Source organism: Musca autumnalis, unplaced genomic scaffold, assembly GCF_047663935.1.
Source record: "Musca autumnalis isolate F117 unplaced genomic scaffold, ASM4766393v1 scaffold_3, whole genome shotgun sequence".
Classification (NCBI taxonomy): domain Eukaryota; kingdom Metazoa; phylum Arthropoda; class Insecta; order Diptera; family Muscidae; genus Musca; species Musca autumnalis.
The window spans coordinates 203,546,904-203,571,464 of NW_027411866.1; the positions used below are offsets into that span (position 1 = coordinate 203,546,904).

Below are 24,561 nucleotides of genomic sequence, written 5' to 3' on the forward strand. Positions count from 1 at the left end.
TTACTTGTTTTCTATGAAAAATGCCCATAATTACATTTTTTTGTTCAACTCACCTTGATTTCTGTAGTGAGAGAAAATTGCCTCACATTCTCACTTTTTTGACATTTATGATAACTACTTTTCTCACGAACATGAGTTTTGTTCTCCCTTATGATGTTTATAATAAGGGAGGAGGTGAGATGAGAAAACCCACGGTGAGATGATGTTTATGATTGGGCTGGTTGTTTTATTCTTATTTGCTGAAATCCTCGCTAAAAAACTTTAATTTAATTTAATTATTCTTGGTAATTTCAAAGTCCGAAGACCACATATAAGAAATTACAATCTACAATAAACAATGAAACAAAATATAGCATACAATTTTCTTATTATCAAAAATAGGAATATATGTAGATTAATATCCACGATAGGCCATGACTAATAACACATCTATATTCCACTAACTGACAACTTGCAATTAATGAAATTAGCAGTTAAATAGACAAGACCAAAACAACATCTGCCTTCCGACTAAAACAACTACTCGAAAATTCGAGCAGAAATAGCTCATATCAACAGAATATAACATTACGTATCAAAATATACTAAATATAATATCGTGGATATTAAACACGAAAAATACAAAAAATTAAAAGTTTACAATTAAAAGTGCATTAGCGTAAATTACTACTCAAAATTAAACGAACATTAAGGTAAATCATATAAAAAAATTACAATGTAAAAAAATAAGTAAAATATAGTTAATACATGTATGGTAAAAGTAAGTAAAATATAATTTAATTGAATTATGCCTACTCAAATTTACTTTAGTCATCAAGAGAAGACGAAGGCCTGAATTTTTTACTAAACCTTACTAAATGAACCTTGAATTTAACTTTTCGACATCAACGGCCAATAGTGTAACAACGGTTCGAACGGTTACTCTGTTTTCAACATAACTCTTCTAGTTATAAAAACATACCTAATCCTTTTTTAAATTAATTTGTTTATTTATAACATCTCTGCCTATGCGAATACATAGAAATTATGTGACATGTATTTGAAACCGAATTAACCGACTAAAAATATGGTAACAATATCTAAAATGAAAGAGCAATTTTTATCCATTAAAATTACAACGAGAATAGGTTTAAAACGATCGAAAGTATAGCCCACGGAATGTCTTCATTTCGAATATAGAACACTGTTTTTGAACGGCTATCTAGTTTCGCTTTCGCTCATTTCTCAAAAAGAGATTTTTCAGTAGCTGTATGCTTCCACTTGTTTCTAAAAATAAATTACAAGAAAAAATACATATAAAAATTTAATTTGGACTACATTATCAAATACAAAACATACCTGTTGTTGACTTATCTGCAAGTCTTTCTAATAAACCACTAATCTTTTTCAATTCCAACAATTGCTCTCTCTCCACATCTAACCTTTCTCTCTCAATTTCAAGAAATGTGTTTCTTAATGGGGATTCTGCAAATAATTTCGCTCTTTCCACTGGCAAGTCTTCGGCCTCATTATCTGTAAACGATTGCATTGAGTCTGATTCTTCAAACAATTCCTCTTTCACCACTGGTGAATTCACTTCCAATTTCACTTGTTTTGTATCATTTTCCGTTTCTTCATCCGAAAAGCCTAGAAAATCGCATCGTTTTCGTTTTGATCCATTTAGGGAATATGTATCACAAGATGAAGAAGAGAAATCATCCATATGATCCATTGTTGTTGTATTATCGTACATTTTTGTGTCATCACTATTCGATTGTTCTTTAGGTAGGGATTCTGAATAACTTGCACCCAGGTGATTCGGCGTATTACTGCGACTACCGAAGACCTTATCGAAATCATCAAAAAATTCCCAATTTGTAGTTTTCTCACCAGTATCACGGTGTCGTTGTTTTATTCGCTTGTATGAGACCATTAAATTTTGAAATGTGATTTTTATTTCTTCCAAAGAGAAGGAAAAGTTTGGGTCTATATTTTTAATTTCTGCCATAATCTGTTTCCAAAGTACAATTCTATCCATATTTGATTCGAAATCTGGTTGACGTCTCAAGCGAACCTCTGCCAGTATCTTCTTTTTTTCGTAGTTCCACTTTGTTTCTTTTTCTTCAGTTTGAATATTACAGAACGAGGTATCTGTCTTTGACATCAAGGTGTTATCTGATTTATTGTTTGTATTACAACTGCCAAAAACCTTATCCAATGTATCAAAAAATTCCCAATTTGTTTCGACAACATCACATCCTTGGAAGCGTTGCTTTATGCGATTATACGATTGAACAAGGTTTTTGAAACGACTTTCGACTTCATTTTTATCAAAAGGAAACTCTTTGTCCACTAGCTTTATTTCCTTTGTTATCTGATCCCATAAATGTAGGTGTTTTATTTTCTTCGCAACGAAATCTGGTTGATACTTCAAACGTATATCCAGCATTAGTTTCTTTCTTTCATGGGTCCATTTTTTGTTCTTTTCCTCTTTGAGGTTTTCTACAAATGCCCTAGATTCATTTTTTGGAATATTGAGGTCATTGGAACTATCATTACCAAATACCTTCTCAATTGTATCGTAATATGGCCATATTGTGGGTAAATCCCCTTGGTTTTTTATTCGTCTGTATGTGTTCATTAATTGTACAAAACAGCCACTACATTCAGTTGTATCAAATGGAAAAGATTCATCAACTTGTTTGATTTCATGTAATATCTGTTTCCAAATCGTGCTTTTTACCATTATATCGTTCGCAAAATCAGGCTGATGTCTCAAACGAATATCCAGCAATAATTTCCTTCTTACATGGGTCCATACTTTGTTTTCAGGTTCAACATCATCATATTTATCATATTTAGGGTCTAATGTATAGTAACTTCCCATGACTTTATCTAGTATATCGAAATATTCCCAAGTTGTATTAACCTTCCCAGAAGATTTTTGTCGTTTTTTTATTCGCTTATATGTTATCATTAATTGAAGAAAGCAAAGTTGTGCTTCATTTCTGTTAAATGGAAAAGATTCATCGATTTTCTTGATTTCATAAATTATTTCATTCCAAATTGTGGACTTCTTCTTTTTCTTGGCAACAAAATCTGGCTGATGACTTAAACGAACATTTATTAGCAGTATTCTTCTTTCATGGTTCCATTGTTTGCCCTTTTCTACCATTACTACGTTACCATCTGAGTCATTCAGAGGATCTGCTGGTACATTGTTGTGACTATTACCGAAAGTAGCATCCAACATATCAAAGAATTCCCACTTTGTTGTGTTTTTAGGATATGTTTTTAGACGTTTCTTTATGCGTTTATATGTTGTCATTATGTTAACAAAACCTCTTATTATTTGGCCTTTAGAAAATGGAAAGTCATGATCAATTTCCCTGATTTCCTCAAGTATTTGTTGCCAAATATGATGATAATTTTTCTTAGACTCAAAATCTGGTTGATGTCTTAAACGAGCTTCAATGACTAGCTTTTTTCGTTTCATGTTCCACATTGTACCTTTGTCCATATAAAAAGGATCTTCTATTAGTTCTTCATCCTCCGCTTCAGAAAATTCTTGGTTCATTGGTCTTTTCGCAGAGCAAGTACCTGAAGAAGACACATCATCGTCCCTTAAAGTTACCAGCAATGAATCATTGCAATCTTCAATTAAATGTTGAAGAGAATCTGTATCTATGTCATTAGTCACTAAAGCCCCACTTTCGCTACCAAGGACGTCTTTGTTCTCATTTTCATTTGCTGTTCCACTCATTGCACAAGTACCAGAAAATTGCGCACCCGAGTTATCTATTAAAGGTTGAAGCGAGCTGCCAAAGACTTCATCCAATTTATTGAAAATATTGGAATTTGGGGAGCGTTTACGCCTTTTACGCTTTGTTCGGCTTCGCCTGTAACATATCATTAGCTTTGTGAAACATGACGCAGTTTCATATCTAGAGAATGGAAATGTACTATCTGTTTCCCTGATCTCCTGCATTATTCGTCTCCAAATTGTGACTTTGTTTTGTTTCTTTGCATCAAAATCTGCCTTATGTCTCAACCATACATCTACCAACAGTAGTTTTTGTTCGTTGGTCCATCTATTTTCACTATGCAGATGAAGTAATTACATACATATGTATATAATACCTACATAAAATTATTGTAAAACAAAAACATGTATGGACAAGCCGGATCTTGATGATATATACCAGAGATATCCCTTGGGTCCTGAGTATACCGATATAAATTTTGTCTTGCACAGGTCTATACTTCCCGAGATATGGGCCTTCAAAGTTCCACAAATGGCTTTTCTCATATTTTTACAGCCAACCAATGCAATATGTGTATCCTTTCAAAATTAGTGGTATATACTTATATCATCAAGACTCAACTTATGCCAAAAATATTACACAAAACTTACAACTCATCGTCCATTTCTACGAGAAAATTAATTTTATAAGTGAAAGAAATTAAATATGTTTTCTGGACGCACTGCAATGTTATTTTGTTCCAATTCCACAGTTCCATTATAACCCAGCAAAATAATTTGGATGACCAAGTTAACAGGTTCCACAGCAAAATCAGCTGATCGTGATGTGAGCTGCCAAAAACACACTAGTTGTGTTCTTTTACTTACCTGAGGTTACCATTTACCGTTTTTAACCTGCAAAGCGTTCCTTAACCCTGCCTTTACAAAAGACAGGACAGTTGACTTCATGTATTGATTGTCAAAAACCCAAAACTTGCCTCTGTGACGTAGGCGTCCAGACAACTGCAAAAACAGTTGTAAAATTATAAATGAAAACCATAGATTTCATTTTGTTTTCCGTTCACATATTTTGTTTTTGTACATATTCTTTTGTTTTCAACACATTTAAATTATCATCTCACTTCTTTTTCACAAAAATGTCAAAACATTGTTAACCCTGCTGTCTGTGGAAAACTGATAGACAGGTGGGAGGTGGGAGACAGCCGACAAATGTATGTACATATGAGCCGCTCAGTGCACACTTCGACTAACTCCACTTTTTGAAAAATTTGAGATTTTAGTGTCAAAGCCTTTGATATCGCCATATCTATTTATGATTATAATATCTTTCCTGAATAATAAAGATGAGCACCTTTAAATAACAAGTTTTTTGGTCTGTTCCTTTACTTTTGAAAGTGGTAAAACCGGCAAAAGTAGCAAAAGTTGTAAACTGCTCCCATATGAATTGTATGGTGTCTGAAGTAAAGGAACGCTTTTCGAGTAAAAAGTGGTAAAACTTGAAGATTCTTGCACGTAAAGGAACAGAGCTTTTATTGACCACTGAATAATATGCAATTTTTTTCAGTGCACACTTCGATTAACTCCACATTCAAATGTAGCTCTGCTCGCAACGTGTACATGCAATACTCTTTCGGCTTTTGTTGAAACCATAGATGGCCTTTAGAAAATTATTACGTATATAACATACATTTTTGACGTATATTACATACGTCGAAAACGTCGTAAACCTAGCCATGAAGAATGACGCTAACATAAAGCTAACATGAATTAATTACAAATATTGTTTTATAACCGAACTGCCAACATTAATTTTTATGTGAAACCTGTAATATATGTGTATACAACTAAGTTTTTCGTTAATAAAAAAATTCAAAACCTAACTTTATTACTTTTTTCAGTGCACACTTCGATTAACCCCACCATTACCACAACATTACTAACGATTGTTTGTTGACTATTGTTTTTATTTTATTTTATATACCGTTAGATGAAAGCTATACCTGCTATTATGCATTCTACATTATATATTTGAATCCATATTATCAGGGGAATTTTAAAAAACAATATACATTTGATCATTGCTTTTCTCAACTTTTTGTTTTATGGAGTTAGTCGAAGTGTGCTCTGAACGCTTCATATCATGGTACAAATACACAGGTAGCCGCATCGGCAATTGTTGGTAACATAAGGTGTCAAAATTTGACATCAATTCAATGCAGTTGACACATTATGTTACCATCAGCTGGCATGATAATGCTACCTGTATTATTGTACCATGATACATTTCGAATCAAGGCATATTTATAGAAGGTAGAAGTGACAATCAGCTGTATTCTTACTTTTTTTGTAATTTTAATTTTCAAAATGTAATAGGGTCTACTCAAGAAATTTGAAACATCGAAATTTGTTACCGTAAAATACTGTTTCTCTTCCTAAACCTGTAATAAAAATTACCTACGACAGTTCTGAATGCTTTATATTTACATTGTAATTCAAATTTGTTATATTTTGGAGGATTTTCAAAATGTATTTATGTTTTTGCTGAGAAAATTTTTGGAACGACCCTATTATTCAATATTTTCTTTGACAATTACTAGGCGTTTACACACAGACAGTACTGGCAAGACAATAGCAAAGTTACAAACCATTTTCACCAATACATTCATACTTTGCTCTATACATATTAAAAAATTTATAAATGTATTTGTGAAAAAGGTTTGTATTTTTGCTATTGTCTTGCCAATACTGGCATTTGTAAACGCAGGGTTAATTTTCAATAACATCCATGTTGTTTTTGTAAATTTGTTAGTTGTTGTAATTCATGCGTATACCTTCTATAAATTTGCCTTGTTTCGAATAATTAGTTATTAGGTGTGTTCGTTTACTCAACAATTTGTACAAATTTGTACAAGTCCATGGTACATATGTATGTGTTAGTAAATCAGAGTTGTATATGAAGACAAACTGTCTGGTGTAAACGCCTAGTAAGCCCTGCGTACATAATAGAGTTGTACAATCTAGTTCATTTAAAAGATCTAGTTCAATAGTTCAGCTCTTTTAACTGAACTAGTTCAGTAATCTAGTTCATATGTCAATATCCAGTTCAATCATTCGGATCCACTACCTTGATCCAAAACAGTAGTAGTTGTAGTATTCTTTATTGAGACTTCTTCTTTTCAATAACATGGATTCATGTACTACGAATTGATAACATAATACCTTAGAACTATTTTCGTCTTGTTCTAATTACATTGAGAGAATACGCTACTTGCGAAAAATGGTAAAGAGATAATAGATAAATGGCCTGTTCCCGTACTTTATAAAGTGGTAAAAGTCGTAAAAGTTGTAAAAGTCGTAAACGATTTTCATATAAATTTTGTGTACGGGAACGCAAAATGTGTAAAAGTGGTAAAAATTGTAAAAACTTTTTAGTTCTGGAACAGAGCTAATAAACAAAGAGAGTGCGAATGAGACTTGCTCGCGGCCTCAACAGTTACGAACAGAGCGTTAGAGTCTGCAGTTTGATAAATATAAAAATAAAAACAAACAATAAAAACTAAATAACAATAGATCTGTTAAATACCATAACTAACAGAATTCATATACTTATCAGTAAATGTGTAACATTAGAGTTGATAAAATAACTTAAGCTCTGTTCCAGAACTAAAAAGTTTTTACAATTTTTACCACTTTTACACACTTTGCGTTCCCGTACACAAAATTTATATGAAAATCTTTTACGACTTTTACATCTTTTACGACTTTTACCACTTTATAAAGTACGGGAACAGGTCATTAATTTTATAAATCACAGCAATTGACGAAAGAATTAAGCACAATGGGCCAATAAATCGATTGCTCGGGTAGAGCTTTAAGTATTTAAAACTTTTGAAGGTACAGTATTTATTGCACAATTTGTAATTAATAACTAATGAATAAAATTAACCTCTAAGGCAACCAGATGTTGTTTTTAGGTAAAACTGTGGCAAGGCATAGACGTCAGAAACTTCAGCAGTTGGCTCGTTCAAGATCCCAACCGGAGATAGGTAAGACGATTCTGCCCAGGAAATGTTTTTTTCACGTTCGATGATATCATTCATCAGAGGATTATCGAGGATGTCCAGTTTTTCCACGAACCTCTTTTGGTGGTGCTGCATATACACACAGAATGGAACTATGCGGGAGGCATTGTATATGTATGAATTGGAGAATTTCTTTTGTGAGTTTTCATAGTGTTTGTTAATGAATTTTCTTAAAATGTTTCGTTCTAGGATTTCCAATTCCTTGGCCACTATGGGTGAAATAGTGAACCAGATTGGAAACCCGTAGGATAATATTGGTCTGATTGCAACCTTGTATAAAAGCAGTTTCGTATTCTGGGGTAAGTATTTATTGTGTAGAATGTACGAAAACTTCCCTGATATTCTTCTTGCTTTTTGAATTGCAGAACGTGCGTGAGAATTGAACTTCAATAGATTGTTGAAGTTTATGCCCAAATATTTAAATGATGTTGCAAATGGTATATCCACGCCATCTAGCGACAAGTGCAATGATTTGCTTTCTGGAACCACGTACTTGGGGCATTTGCCAGAGGCGTTGCGTATGCACATAGCCACGGATTTTGCAGCATTGATTTTGATGCCCCATGTTTTGTAGTATTCATTGATGATGTGAAGGTGTGACTTTGCGCTGTTTAAAGCACTACATGGTGATAAATTGTGGGAGTAAATCAGGCAGTCGTCTGCGTACAATATTGCCTGTGATCTCTGGCTTACATGTGGAAAGTCATGTAGGAATATGTTGAAGAGATAAGGTGCCAGGATGCTACCTTGTGGTACGCCGCTGCTAACTGAACCCAATGATGAAGACGAGTTGTTAATTTGGACCATGAATTTACGAGACATGAAAAAGCTTCGCATTATTTTTATTAGATATGGGTCGAAGCCAATTTGAATCAACTTATATAGAATTCCGATATGGCAAACGGAATCGAAAGCTTTTTGAATGTCAAGGGATATTGCAACTGTGCATTTTTTGCCCCTCAGATTACAAGTTATGTCATCATGAAACTTGAGGAGAGCATGTTGTGTGGAATGTCCAGGTTTGAATCCGAATTGATAATTGGAAATCGGACTTATGGGTAATTCATTTTCCATTTTTTCTTTTAGGATGGCTTCGAAAATTTTTCCAACATTGGACAAAAGGGATATAGGCCGGAAATCTTCAACGCAGTCAGTACCTGATTTCTTTTTAATGGGAATAATTCTAGCTAGCTTCCATTGTGTTGGAAAATAACCGTTGTTGATACAATTGTTAAACAAACAAGTCAGAAGATTGATGGCAGATTCAGGAAATTTCTTGATGATGAAATTGGAAATCCCATCAGGACCCGTAGACTTTTTTGTGTTTATATTTGCTATAATACTCTTTATCTTTTCAGGAGCTGTGAAATGTAATGTGTCTGGATTATTCAAGGCGTCAAAACTGGCATCAAAGGAGTATATTCGTGAAGCAGTGGCATCTAGGCAGGAGGCAACAGTAGAATTAAGATTAACCACTGGTTGTAAAGGTGATGACTCTTGAAATATTGACGAATAAAAGGACTGAAAACGATCTGCAATTTCGGTGCTATTTGTAATTACATTGTTGCCATCTTGTAGCCTTTTGCAAAAAGGCGATTTTGATTTACCCGTGAATTTATATATTTGCTTAAAAGCAAAGGGACTGGGTTTGATTTTTGACAATTTGCGGTTGAATTGTTGAGCGGATTCAATATTAACTAGTTCTTGTATAATGTTTTTTAAAAGTTGAATCTGTTTAGAAAGTATTGCATACTCACGGCTAGTTCTGTTACCAGTACGGTGAAAGATTTTCTTCAATTCATTTTGCCAGTTATGCTTGATTTTGAGGAAGTGTTGAATTTGAGAGGAGAACTTCGGTGGAGCAGTTGTTTGAGTGTGTTTCAATATTGATGAGGGATGTATTAACTCCGATGTCAGTACTATGGACTCGGTTGTAATGTATGTTGTTTTTCACCAATACTGCTACTCCCAGAGGTGAGTTGTCACAAATAAAATTGTAACCATCAATTTTGACATATCTGTGGTTACGAAGACGACATTCTTGTAAAAGGGCAATGTCCACATTTTCCTTGTGGAGCATATTCCTCAACTCAATTCTTCGACTCGTATCAATTAATGATCGAACATTGAAAGTTAGGATTTTAATGGATCTATGGTCCATAATTAAATCTCACCTTATTTAGGAGTCTCAAGAACTCCTTTTTGGCATCATTTTTTGACATGTTTTTGAAATTATTCAAAAACAATTGAATTTCCTCTTCTAGAGATAATTCTTCTGGTTCAAGAAAAACATTTGCAAGTTTTAAGAACTCTTCAATTAGTTGTGGCTTTTGGGGACATTCATTTTTCTGTGCTGCAGATGGCTTAAGATGACTGGCATATGACTTTCCGGGGGTTAGAACGGACATATCAAAAACCCTTTTGACGTTGCTTTGGGCGATATTTTTATTTTCAATGGCTTTAGCTATTTTGCTTTTTCTGGCTGCGACATACTGTTTATATGATGGACAGCCTCTCCAATTAGCTGGATGTCCTGGTTTGTTGCAGTTTATGCAAAAGGGATCTGAGGTGTCTGTCCTCTTGCGTTGGCATTCTCCTGGAAGGTGCACTTGATCGCATTTGACGCAGTTAAATGATGAGTTGCAGTTTCGGGAAACATGACCCCATCTCTGACATCTATGGCATTGAATGTCACCATTTTTCTTCTTTGGTTTTTCCCAAGTGATTGTTTGATTTTGTAGACCTCTAATATGGGAGACCTCTTCAAATGTTTTGCCTGGTAGCAATGTTACCAAGAAGAGACCAGTGTCGGTGTTCATTCGTATAGACCTTGGCGTTTTGAATTTTGTTACGTTCGCCACCGTGTTTGGAACCAACATATCTAGTTCCTTTTTTATTTGTTCAGGGTCAGTGTGATGATAAAGATCTCTTATTATCATAGGAACTTGTTTAAGTTCTTTCGGTGTGAATGAGTAGGAGTGTATGTTTTTCTCCTTTAACAAAGTCATCATCGAGGTATGTGTTTGGGGATCTGCAAAGTAAAGCTTACTTTTTGTTTTGTTAACATTTTTGATTTTGAATAACGATTCTGGGATCGATTTTCTTAGTGTCGCCACTAAGGCGTTGACGTCAACGTTGAATAGGAAAATTGGAGGGCACCAAGTTGGTTTGGTTTTATGTTCGCCTTCGTTGTGTATTTGGGGTTTTGAATTTTGGGTTTGATTTGGCAATTCGAAATTGATGTCAGCTAGTGCTCCTAGGATGCCGAATCTGTTTTGATCTTGGCTGTTGTGTTTTAATAACTGATCATTTAGATCAGAAATATCAACGTTTACGGGTGACAAAGCACTTTCCAGCCGTAGCCTTTTGCGCTCATTTTGTTTTGTTTGTGCGTTTGTTGATGGTAACGCCGGTAGAGGATGTTTAGAAGTTGTTGCTATAACTTCTAATACATCATGATCCATATCGGATGGAGTGTCAGGCGTCTCCATTGCAAATAAATGCAATATTTGATGCCTGCCACACAGTCAATTGGTATAAATCCAATAAATTATTATTTATTTTTATACAGCTAAATTCTGCACGTCTGTTTGGTTGTAGGGTTCTCAAGGTTGATCCAAAACATAAACAAACACATCAGATTACGAAGGCATGACATAACACAGACGACGGCGTCACTTTATGCATTTGTGAACGACATGTTGAACTAGAATGTGCATCGTTCGTTCGTTTTTCGTGGATATTTCGGTTGGCGCTCAGTGAACTATTGAACTATATTAACTGATCTAGTTCATACGCTCTTTTCGATGAATCGTTCAATTGAACTAGTTCGTTCATGAACTATACAACTCTAGTACATAAGATGCCTTGCCTGCTTACCTTGCTTGCTTCCATGCATGGTACAATAATACAGGTAGCATTATCATGCCAGCTGATGGTAACATAATGTGTCAACTGCATTGAATTGATGTCAAATTTTGACACCTTATGTTACCAACAATTGCCGATGCGGCTACCTGTGTATTTGTACCATGCTTCCATGGTACAATTAGAAGGTAGATGCCTCAGCCCAGCTGATCGAATCTAAAACGTCAAAAAACTAGGAAATCGCCGTGAAAAATCAAAACAAAAAACCATATGATTCGGTAAGTAAGAGATAGTATGTCTACACTTTATAGGCAAACACAAGCGATAAAAAGAGACAACAAGAGACCATTTGGCGAAAATTTTGACAGTTTACATTACAAAAAAAGTTGCTTTGTTGTAGCAATTCGCCGATGCATCTACCTTTCTTATTGTACCATGCTTGCTTCTGATAAAAGAATAAAGAAGAAAAGGGCAACCCAGTTCGAAATTTGCTCGGCCTTCTTTATTCTTTTATTTTTATTATGTCAGAAATGAAGCAGGAAAGCAAGGCAATCAGGCAAAGCAACTTATGTACCCAGGCCTTTATGTTTTTTCCAATACTCCTGCTGTTATTTCCGGGAGATTAGCAGTTTTGACACGAAGAATCGAGTTTTTAGATCGAATTGCCGACTTCGGACTTCAACTACGACAGTTTACTCTTTTACCACTGTTATCATTAAAAAGTAAGGGAACAAAGCTACTATTTTAATAGAGAACAAGAGGCCTGTTCGATAACTTTGCAAGTAAAAAGTATTTGCAACTTCTTGCAAGTACTTGCAACTACTTTTTATTTCTCTTTCACTGAACAAGTTTGTTATCGAACAGCATTTTGTAAAAGTTTGTACAAATTTGTGCAGACTTTTGGGTTATCGAACAGACCTAAAGGCCTGCGTACATAAGCTGCTTTGCCTGGTTGCCTTGCTTTCCTACTTTATTTCTGACATAATAAAAATAAAAGAATAAAGAAGGCCGAGCAAATTTCAGACTGGGTTGCCCTTTTCTTTTTTATTCTTTTATCAGAAGCAAGCAAGGTAAGCAGGCGAGGCAGCTTATGTACGCAGGCCTTAAGATCTATTTACCAGAAACTTAAAGTACTTTCAATCAAAATAGTCTTTTTGTAGTTTCTGCTACAAGTGGACTCTTTTTAGAAGATTTAGTAAAAAACTGAATTTTTGAAAATCTTCAAAAAATTAATGGAATATGAAGTAATGGAAGGGTGTCAAATGAATTAAGACAACATCAATTCATTGGAAAATTTTGCTCCGAAATATTCACTAAATTATTAACTCATTTTGTATAATTTTTAATTCAAAGCCATGCCCAGCAAAAAAGTTTGGAAGTAGTACAATGCATCTTTCGATGCAGGCCACACGGAGTTATGAAAAATGCACTCCGTTCCATACATTTTAGAAGCACTCGCTTAAAAATACCCACAAGCACGAGCCAATTTGTTGATACCTAGAGAATATGTCGCAAAGAGAAAATATGTTCCAAAGAGTGTCTAAAACTCTAAGAATTTGCTTAAAAAATAAAGAAATACAAATTAAAGTCGGAACATTGCGTTAATTCACGAGTCGGAAATTAGTTTTGGAGTGGAGTTGGAGTTACTTTCGAAATCTGAGCTGGGGTGGGAGGACAATATGTATAAAAGCCTTTGAATGGGGAAGCAAAATCAATTGCGGTGGCATAAAATGCAGAGCAGAGGAAGTAAACTCAGTCACGATTGAATTTAATGGAGAGTTTTTATAATTTGTGTTAATGTGTAATAAAGTTCTTAATACTCTTGTTTTACACAAATAAAAAATGCATTTGATTTATTTTGGGATACTTTGCAATGGTTTGCATTTTTATAGCATCTTAAGACTGCATTTAAATTCAATTCAAAACACTGTATCAAATGCAGTGATTTGGATCGAAAATGGACTGCATCCCAGCTGTGTACTGTGGAAGCAAAATGGAGTGCATCCGCGCTCTTTGTATAATTCATAGAAAAAGATGTACTCCAACGGCACTTGTACTGATCAAACTGCATCCACGGATGCAAACTTCTTGCTGGGTGGTAGAACTATATTTGTTGTACCATGATTCAAAGCGAAAACACAACAGCTGACACAAAGCCCGACAGCGTCAAATGTAATTTATCACTCTCATTTTCATTTCGTTTCATTTCCTACTGCGTTCCTGCATTGCATTTTGACATTTACCTTAGTTCATTGAGAAAAACTAAGTTTGTAAACAAAACTCTGAATGGATTTTGCAAAATACTAATTAATAATTCCATTAAAATAAATAAACATAAATGTAAATCGTGCATGCAACAGGAAAAAATGATAACATTAACAAAAAACAATGCCAAGGAACGATGTCGTACTTGTCTGCGTAAGCTAATAAAAAACGAATATGAAGATGCTGCAAACACTGAGAACGACAAGAATAATTTTGTTTGTATCACTTCGAATAGTGAAATTTGTGAATTATTGGACAAATATGTTGGAAGTGAAGGATCATCCGGAGCGGCTCATCGAGATGAAGATTATCCACTTAATGTTTGCATTGAATGTGTCAAACAATTACAAACATTTGAAACATTTCGTAAAAAGGCGTTGGATAGTGCGGAAAAATTGTATAGGGTCTTTACATCCGATGTGCATAAAATCGAACTGGATGATGATGGCATGGAGAGTAAAGATGTTGTACGGGAACAGCTAATAGGGGGAAAGACAAATGAAAATGATGTCTTTAATTTGTTGGTAAGTAATAACTAGAGATAAATTGTTAACCATAACCATTGCTGCGAATAGATGAAGTATAGCTGGAGGGAATCACTTTCATTGCTTTTGTTTGGTGGTGGGTCTTTCGTAGTTTAGATTTTTACCACTATTATGATAGTTATCTAGAGCAGGTCCTAAACTGAACTTTTCCGAAATTTTGTGTGGGACACCCTAAGAAGTAGACCTATGTAACCCGTATTCGATCCTGATCTATGTCCGATAGAAACATGCAAAATTTTGACCGGTATCTCACTTCGCACCAAATGTTAGATTCTTGTGGGGAAGGTACCCGGAAGATCCACCTTGTCCACAATTGGACTTGATCTAAGTTTGGAAAAATATAACGAGGAACAATATTTGGACCGAATCGGTTCATCTTCGAGAGATACCAACCAGCCAGTCAGAAAGACGGACGGGGCCAAATTGATCTCAATTTTTGTGAAACGGCTTTCATCCCAACATGCTTGGGACCAAAATCATTATATTGATAATGTGGTGCCTCTAAACGTTGGTCTATTTTTCTCGATTGCGTAAACATCTTCCCTTTACCATAGGCAATTATTTTTTAATTCCAGATTCATCTCATTTTCATATTAAAAATTCTCATTTCAGCTGAAAGATTCTCTTATGGAAACTGAGGCTATTTTACTTGAAGGTACTGGCACAGATAATGTGGCAAATAGCTTAGATCCTGATCCATTTCAAACTGATACCACTGACAATCGACGGAAATGTCGAGGCCGAAAACAAAAAGAGACTTCAACAAACGAGAAGACTAGCAATCAATCAGCCAAACCTACTCGTAGATCGAGAAGGGGCAAAGATGCAGATGAAACAAAATCAAATGAAATACATTCCAGTAACAACATTACCGTGGAAACCCTGGAGGGGGAAGGTGTGGCGGCGCAGCCCAAACCAGAAACTCAAAATAATTTGCTTAAATCCGATGATGATGATGATGATGATGAAAATAAATCAGTTGATAATGACATTCACGATTGGCCTTTAGATTTCCAGGTGGAATATAGCGATAGCAGTACAGACAATGAAGTGCTAAGTAAAAGGATACAACGGTTGCGTAGCCGGGCTAATAATACAAAGAAGAAAACTAAAAAATCAACTAAAGTTGAAGTAGGTGAGAAATCTGAAATTGATATAGATTCTGATTTTGGGTTGGCGGACGCAAAGGAAAATGAGGAACAAATCAAAACATCCGAATTCAATAACGGTGGTGATGAACACAGCAGTGATCCGGAAAATAATGATATGTATGATGATTTTCAGCCCAGCGATGAATCAGATTCAGATGGTTTATCTACTGAATCGGAATTTGATGTTGGAGGTGGTGGAAAGGAGAAAAAGAAGAGTTCAACGACTTCGACGAAAAAACGTTCAGCTGCAAGTGGACGCAAAAAGGGGTTAACGAACAGCTACAAATGTGAACAGTGCAATCGTAGATTTGGCCATAAAATCACCTTGGATGCTCATGTCCGAAAGATACATCAAGGGGAAAAGAGAGCCTATAAATGTGAACTATGTGACAAATCATATTCCTTTATGGGTGGCCTTACAACCCACATGCGTGAAACCCATGAACGTCAGGAAGAGTCATATGAGTGTAAAATTCCCGGTTGTGAGAAGAAGTACACCAGTTACATAACATTGCAACGACATGTCCGCGTCAAACATCTAATGACTGAAGTTCCAACACGTTATGTTTGTGAGCAGTGTGGGGCGACATTTAAACAAACCTCCAATTTACGTTATCATATGCGTACACGCCATCCAACAGAAGATGACCTGAAGCTGAAGGAAATCATTAAAGAACGTTTAGAATGTGAAATTTGCAAGAAGTTCTTCAACTCCCAATATACCTTGAAATATCACAAGCTGCGCATACATGCCGATGATAAGAAGTATGAATGTAAAATTTGTGGTCGTCGTGTGGCCAAGCAATTTATGTTGGATCAACATATGCTGGTTCATTCCGAAGATAAGACTGCGTGTAAATTTTGTGGACGCGAATTTGTACGAAAATATCAAGTTGAGGCACACATTAAGGCAGTTCATCAAAAACTTAAACCCCATCAGTGTCCTCATTGTAGTGAAAGTTTTGCTTCACGCAAAACGTTACGCCATCATATTTATATTCACACAGGGGAGAAGCCGTATGTTTGTGATATTTGTGGCCAGGCATATCGTCAACCGACATGTTTGAAAAATCATCGTAAAATCCACAATAAAAATGTTGTTGGCTCCACGGGTAATGATAATGGTAATAATAACAACAACGGTAGTATACAGCCACAACAGACAACAGATACAATGACGAACCCCCCAGTGCCAGGAGGATCAATAGTGACAACTACTTCTGCTGTTGTCGCTGACAACCACACGTCGAATGCCATGAATATCAATCGCAATTTTATAAATAATTTAATGCAAGGCAATGACGGCGATGCAGCCGCTATGGCAAATAGTTTAGACTTACAATAGAAGTAAATTAGATTTGTAGTAATTTTTTGTTTACATTTAAAAATGTACGTTTTAAGTTGTATTGTGTCACGTTTTTAATTATTTATAATATACACACATCATATATATTTTAAGCCCATCTACTTTGTATATAATAAAGAATGGTTTTCTTTATTTTTTATCATACACATTAAATCAAAGGATTTTATTTTTGTATTATTTTTGAACCAAGCTTCCCTACTTTTTTTATACCCTACACTAATTTGTGATAAGTGGTATAAATGGTATTATGCCTTTGTGCATGCGACATGCAAAATAAAACTATGATCAACATAGAATCTATCACATTCTGAATCGATTTATACATGTTCGTCCTCCCGTCTCTCCATCTGTTTTTTAATCGAAGTCGTTCAATCCGCATGAGAATTGGGGAACATAATTGTTTACCTATACTTTTCATTATTTATTTATTTATTTATTACATTAACTAGTAGTAAATACAAAGTTAATAAAAGAAGGTAGCATTGGCTACTAAGGCCATCAGCTAGCGCTTTTATAATAATACTAATTACAAATTAGAGAATAAATTTGTTATATAATGAAGCGAGAATTTGTTATAAAGTTATATACAGCATTAATGTTAACAGAAGTTGGTGACTTAAGAATTTCTAATCCTTTATTATTGAGGAATGTATGGTGAAGATTTGCGAATGCGTTGCATGATTGCAGCATATGTTCAATGGAGTTGATGTTACCGCATTTTGGGCATTTGTTGTCGATGTTTTTGTTAAGAAGGTGTTGATGTGTGGCCCATACGAAGTCTGGAGAACATTCGTATTTTTCTTTTTTCTACGTTGGTTGGATAATTAGGGCTAATGCGATTGGGATTGATGTTGCTATAATGAAAATGATTGAAGAGCATGTTGTTGTGCTTCGATATAGATCTAAGTTCAGTTTCTATATGAGTTTTCAAATCTATTTTTTCGACGATGTCTTCACACACTAAAGGTGCTGTACATGCATACTTAGCGGCTGAGTCAGCGTGTACATTTCCTGTGATGCCGACATGACCTGGTATCCAAAAAAGTTGTATGTTATGTTTATCTGTTAATAAGTCTCGAATTTTATTCACGGAGACCCAATTTGTGTTAGAGACGTTTAAAACTGCTTTCAGCACGGACAGGCTGTCAGAAAAAATGATAGTCTTTTGTTTCGATGATAGAGCTATGTTGATGGCTTCAATGATACCAGCGGCTTCAGCTGTAAATATGGATGTAATGTCCATGAGAGTTTTTGTGGATAATACGTTTCCATAGGAATCAACTACTGCATACGATGATGTGGATAATGTTTTGGAAGCATCAGTGTAGATAAATTTCCAATCAGAATGTTGTGTGCAAAAGTTTTGGAAATGTTGTGCGTAAATATCGCTGGGGGTTATACTCTTTCCAAGAGAGCTTAGAGATATATTGCATTGTTTTTCGGAAAACATCCACGTTGGGTATTTAATTTTATAGCTGGATAGCTTATTTTTAAAATTCAGAACGTTATTCATTATAGATAGATATAACACCGATGGAATTTTAGGAGTCCTTTTTGCTTTCAAAATTTTTGAAATATCTGCATCAATGATGGAAGATTTAGAAGACAGGATTTTTGGTAACAAACGGTTCCGGGCATCAACGATTCTTTGTTCTAGGGATGGCATCCCAGATTCGATGAGTAACGTGTTAATGGGTGTAGTTCTGTAGGCATAGATACTACATCTTATGCTGTCATGGTAGACAGCTTTAATTTGCTTTAGAGTAGATTTGGGACTGTTGCCAAAGAGGTATAAACCATAGTCGATTTTACTCAGAATCAGAGTTTTGACTAAATGGGTTAAGGTGTTTATGTGTACAAAACTTCTGGAGGACAGGTACTTGATTACGTTACACCTAGCCAACAGATCTTTTTTTAGCTTAATAATATGCTGCTTCCATCTATAGTTTTTTTCGAAAATTACACCCAAGATTTTTAGTTCATTGACGTATGGGATATTTAAACCAGTTGTGGATATGGGTACAGGTGTACAGTTGTGCTTTCGGCATATATGAAGAATTGATGACTTCGTAGAAGATATTTTGGCACCTGACACGTTGCTCCAAGTGCTAATTTCGTTGATAATATTGGAAAATTGAATGTTGGTTGCATTGTTGTCTTTATTGCAGCTCATAATATAAAGGTCGTCAGCGTAAAGGCAGTGGTAAACTTTAGGAAACTTATTTATGATGTTGCTAATCTGGTTGAACGCGATTTGAAAAAGTATAACGGACAAAGGAGAACCTTGTGGGATGCCATTGTCCAACGTAAATTGGTCGGAGAGGAAGTTGTTGATTCGGACGCGAAAGGAGCGCCCACTAAGGAAAGATTTTACAAAGTTCAATATTTTGCCACCTACACCCCAAGATGACAATGAATCCAAAATGATATGCATACCTATGCGGTCGAATGCCTTTTCGAAATCAATAGATAAAATTGATGCATGGTTTCTGGCAGAAATAGCATTGGTCGCATAAAAATCTATATGTAGGAGTGCATCGATGCAGCCTTGATTAGCTTTGTAAGCCACTTGATTAGCGGCTATCAGATTACGTATATTGAGGTACCATGACAGACGGTTAGATATGATACGTTCTAATAGTTTGGAGAGGCAAGGCAGTAGGGAAATAGGTCGATACGATGAAAAATTTGTCTTAGTTTTGTGCGGCTTGGGTATTGGTACAATAATTGCAGATTTCCATGAGTGTGGGATTATACCAGTATCGAATACTGAATTATATAGATGTATCAATTTAGATTTGGTGCTGTCAGACAAATTTTGTATCATGGGATAAGAAATATTATCCCGCCCTGGGGTGATGCCCTTCACTTTCTTCAATGCACACTCAAGTTCTATATGTGTGATCGCTGATTCGATAATTGCTGCATGTTTGTTTGAAGGTGTATTGCAAGAAGAGTGGGGAATATCACTTTTAGCAGAACGAAATTCCACCGAAAAGTTGTTATTGGATGATTCCATTGACCATTTGTTGCCAAAATGGTTTGCAATTTCCACTGGATCGGTAATACGAGCCCCATTGGACTCCATTGTTGTAAAAATATGATTCACACTTTTCTTGGTCATTTTGTTCACCTTTTGCCATACAAGACTAAGAGGCATATCACGGCTTATAGTTTTGGAAAAATTGTAAAAGCAGATAGCCTTTGCCTTTTTTGATTCGTATCGAAATTTCGCATTGGCCTTTTTATATAATTTTAAATTTTCGGAGGACGGAGATTATCTAAGCTTGCGATACGTAGTTATTTTGTTCTTACGAAGGTAGTTTAGCTCACTGTTCCACCATGGAACATATTTCTTAGAGGTGTGTTTAGTAATGGGAATATTTTTGTTGCAAGCTTTGCGAATGGCTTTAGTAATAATGGCATTTACTTTGTTGGGGTTCCCATTAAGATTTTTGGTGACTAATTCGTTATTGACATTTGACCTATAGGAGCTCCAATCAGCCTTATTTAGGTTGTATTTATAAGATGGTTTTACTTTAATGTAGGGAGAACCGAAATTGATGTTGGTAGTAATGGGATAATGGTCGCTTCCATAAAGATCTTCAAGCGTGTAACTCTGGACCAACGGGAGGAGAGATGGAGAACAGCATGCGATATCTATATTTGTAAATGTCCCAAAAGTTGATAGATGGGTGGGTTTGCCATCATTAATTACGCATAAATTTTGAATATTCAGAGCATTTTCCAATATTACACCTCTGGAGTTATTCTTGATGGACCCCCAGATGGTATTCCAACTGTTGACATCACCGATGAACAGCACTGGCGTATGTATGTCAGCAAAAATATCTTGTACATCAGATACTGAAAAAGGTTCATTTGGGTTAATGTAGACAGAAATTATGGTAAATTTCATGTTTAAAGAAATTTCCATAACGATGTTTAAAATGCTTGAATTATTGAAAATCCTTTTGTGGGGTATATTATTTTTAATCAAAACTGCAACGCCGCTTTTAGCCGTGGTATATTCAGGTTTATTTGCTGTGTATGAGGTGTAAGCCTTAGGGGCAATAAGTTGTGAGTTGTGTGGTAGGTGGGTTTCTTGTAAAGATACGAATTGTGGATTGAAATCTTTTAGGAGTAGTTGAAGATCGATATAATTATTCACAAGTCCTTTTATATTCCACTGAATAATCCTAAAATTATCCATATGGAGATGTTAAAAGGAATGTATCTTATAATACGTTAGATTTAAGGGATCCGCTCGGCTTTGGATGCCAACACCATAGCACATATGTCAAACAAAATCGACTGGATTTTTTGACGCATACGCCACGGAATTGACATCCAAAGCCGAGCGGAACCCCCAAATCTAAACGTACTATAAAAGATTAATTAGACATGTCTATATCATCTTTGTCATGTACTTCAGATCTTCTGCCTATTATTTTTGCTGGGGTATAATTAAGAGAGAAGTTGTTAGTTTCGTCAGAGATATCTTTAGAGATATTGAGAGAAGATGAATGCGGTTCGTTGAGGTTTGATGAGTTGTTGTTTGAGATAGGTTTTTTGTTTTGTGTTTCATCGGTATTGGATGCTTGTGTGTTTGATTGGGGTGTGATTGTTTTAGTTTTATTTAACAGAGAATTAACAGAGAGAGTATCTCTGTTAATATTAGATGTTGAATTATCTGAGGTGGGTTTTGTTGTGTGTGTTTTTGTTTCGGTAGAAATTGTTGTTTTGTTGTTAATTGCTGAAGGTTGATGATCATTGACGTTTTGTTCCGTAACGGTGGATGAGGTGTTGTTATTTTCTTTGTTGGTAAGGTGCAGTCTCTTTCGCCGCTCTTCTATGGCAATTTCCAATGTTTCAGTTGGTATTTCAAACGACGTATTTGTTGGTGTTTGTTGGAGTGCTTCTTTGAATGAGCATTTGTTTTTTATCTTGTATTTTAGTACCTCCTTTCTTTGCAGCAATGCTGGACATTTTTTGTTGTTGGAGCGGTGTGGATGATTGCAATTAGTGCATTGAATTTTTGTGCAAAGTTGTGGATCATGAACGGAACATGAGCACACCTCACATGTCGGGCTGTTTTTGCAGTGTTTTTTTGTGTGCCCAATTTTAAAACAGTTTTTACACTGTAATGGGTTTGGAACATATTCTTTTATTTTGCATGAGATTATTCCAACCTCGACGGTTTCAGGCAAGTCGTAAAGGTCAAAACTCAGGATGTGCATTGGTGTGTTTGTCACTTTACCGTCTTTATAAGAAGTAATTTTTTGACATGCAGTGACTCCTTGTGATTTCATTCCTTCCACGATCTGTTCCTCGCTAAGATTAGTGAGAAGGTCACAATGAATAAATCCTTTAATAGTGTTTAAGGTAGGATGCAGAACGCACTCGATGGGACAGATTCCTGCTAGATTCTTTGCCTTTATGAATCGACTTGCTTGAGCTTCATTTTTGGTTAAGAACAATATGTTACCATCTCTAGTAAATACAGTTTTTAGTGTCGGCTCACTGGATATGCCTTGTATCGCCTTGGACAAAAGAAAAATGTTGAAAGTATTCAAAGGTTTTTCTGCATATTTGCTTTTCATTACAATGTATTTCGGACATTGTTTCCTTGTTTTTGATTGAAGAAGGGGAGGGTAATTCAAAGAATTCCCAAGATGAATTGTTGCGCTGGTTTTTTGCTTTTTACGCCTAGGAGAGGAGGGGCTTGTTTCCCCTGGATCTAGGCAAGCGTAGTAATTTCCTCCCGAGGAGGACGCCATTATGAACACCAACCACTAACGCGTTTTATTTTAAAAAAGTTTATTAAACAAAACGAATGAAAAAGTTCTCAAAAAATACGAATGTAATAAGTAACGATTTATGTTAAGAAGATACGACTTGTGTGTAGTGCGCACGTAAAAAAGATGTTGACCTGTCACTACAAAAGCTAAAGGTGAACTGATACTTTTCATATATTCACAGTATGTAGTGTATAATACAGTCGGCCCTGCCCGACTTTAATGCTTTCCTTACTGGTTTTGGATTCATATCATACGTGGACTCGAATCAATAAAATTCAATTTCTTTAATATTTTCCAATTATATTTGTTCTTGCATTATTTACGTTGCATTGCTGCTATCAGATTTTTTAATAGCTATTCCACTTAATTTGACACCTTTAGTCTTTGACACTTCTTCCACTTCTTTGTCTATATAAACATCCAAATCCTGCAACGGTTTATAGTACATGTGTACCAATTGTGAACCGGCCATCATTGAGAGAACAGCACAGGACATAAATTTTAAATATTGACCCCAAGATACTCCTGCTGGCATTGTGATACGTTTTTTTTAATAAATTAACGTAATGGAAATTATTGTGCTACAGGTGTTTTTTCAGCCTCTGGAATTATGTGATGTAGTTGTTCTTCAACGTAATTTTTAGCTTGGCGTTTTTTAAATGTGCGATCTGTAAAAGAAACTTCATTTGTTATATTCTTAATGCAATTCTTTGAATACTACTTACAGAAATTTGTTTCTCCCACAGTCCAATTGATCATGGAAAATTCAAGAGCAGCACCCAAACAAAAGAACAGTGGCAAAAAACGATAGACACCAAAGCGTTTCTTACCGGGTATACTATCCAAGATACGTTTAAATGTGGAACTATAAACTTTCATATCTGCAAGGAAGAAAAACATCAAATATTTATTATCGAAAGTATTATTGCAATCAATCTTTGCCCTATCAGTATAAAGGCCATTATTATATCTTTCCTTTTGCTAAAGCTTAAATTTTAAAAGCCAACATATAGAATTTTGGAGTCTTAAAAATAAAAATTTCACAATAAACATTCATGGTACAAATATCCTCCATCAAATTTAATTTACCAAGAATTTAGCTTGGCTAATCAATGTTTTCATATTCCGACGAAAATGTGATTAACATCTGACTGAGGTGTCCGGTGTCCCATTCCATACATCAGTAAAAAATATTACCCATGCTTAAGTCGCCTACTTCATACATCCATTGTTTTGACACATACCGTCATGACGTTACATAATATTACTTTTACATTTCCAGTAAATAATTTATATCTATGTTATGTATTATTAATAAGAATTTAATTAATACGATCTTGTGTTTAATAGTGTCCAATTCCACCAGTTAGGATTCAATTTCTGCTAAATAATTTGATTCCTCTTTTAACACTTGGATGCGTTCTCAACAGAGGAGCAATTTTTGTCCTTGGTTTTTTTAACAAAAATCACAAACGCTTATTGAAACTTGTATATTTTGCTTACTTCTTTTTGCATATTGCAATCAAATAACGATTATTTTAATTGATTGTTTTAATTTTATTTTACTACTGAATGGTGAATGGATAGACTCGTTTACGAAAAAAACATTGGTGAATAAAAAGTTCAACGAACGAGTAGGAGAAAACGGATTAAATGATAAGCGAACATAACCAAAACAAAAACGAATTAAGAGTGAAGCAGACGAAACTGAGTCAACAGCATGGTACAAATACACAGGTAGC

At 35.2% G+C, this 24,561-nt stretch overlaps 4 protein-coding genes across 7 annotated transcripts in view; 1 reads left to right on the forward strand and 3 right to left on the reverse strand.

Moving 5' to 3' along the window:
- Window positions 1–200: 200 nt before the first annotated feature.
- Window positions 201–4,523, reverse strand: LOC141398728 (uncharacterized). Of its 4 annotated transcripts, none has more exons than XM_073976337.1 (4): window positions 4,394–4,498; window positions 4,182–4,321; window positions 1,339–4,079; window positions 201–1,266 (listed from the first exon to the last, which is right to left on the reverse strand). In XM_073976337.1, the coding sequence occupies exons 2-4, from the start codon at window positions 4,286–4,288 to the stop codon at window positions 1,202–1,204; spliced, it is 2,913 nt and encodes a 970-aa protein (XP_073832438.1). In that variant the 5' UTR covers window positions 4,289–4,321; window positions 4,394–4,498; the 3' UTR covers window positions 201–1,201. The 4 variants fall into 4 exon arrangements, with proteins under 4 accessions (XP_073832438.1, XP_073832440.1, XP_073832437.1 ...); XM_073976339.1 differs by having other exon boundaries at window positions 1,339–4,119; window positions 4,394–4,435; XM_073976336.1 differs by lacking the exon at window positions 4,182–4,321 and having other exon boundaries at window positions 4,394–4,523.
- A 9,429-nt stretch (window positions 4,524–13,952) lies between these two features.
- LOC141398406 (uncharacterized) overlaps window positions 13,953–24,561 on the forward strand; it is a 39,107-nt gene continuing 28,498 nt past the window's right edge. Inside the window, exons 1-2 of the mRNA XM_073975691.1 lie at window positions 13,953–14,480; window positions 15,114–16,994. Of these exons, the coding sequence (XP_073831792.1) occupies window positions 14,043–14,480; window positions 15,114–16,994 (2,319 nt within the window). The 5' untranslated portion in view covers window positions 13,953–14,042. The remainder of the gene's footprint in view (window positions 14,481–15,113; window positions 16,995–24,561) is intronic.
- sloth2 (ubiquinol-cytochrome c reductase complex assembly factor 6 sloth 2) lies at window positions 23,099–23,354 on the reverse strand. Its single transcript, XM_073976360.1, has one exon. It carries the CDS (start codon window positions 23,352–23,354, stop codon window positions 23,139–23,141), a length of 216 nt encoding a protein of 71 aa, XP_073832461.1. The 3' UTR covers window positions 23,099–23,138.
- Window positions 23,099–24,513, reverse strand: sloth1 (sloth 1). Its single transcript, XM_073976359.1, has 3 exons — window positions 24,323–24,513; window positions 23,545–23,700; window positions 23,099–23,487 (listed from the first exon to the last, which is right to left on the reverse strand). Exons 2-3 carry the CDS (start codon window positions 23,696–23,698, stop codon window positions 23,393–23,395), a joined length of 249 nt encoding a protein of 82 aa, XP_073832460.1. The 5' UTR covers window positions 23,699–23,700; window positions 24,323–24,513; the 3' UTR covers window positions 23,099–23,392.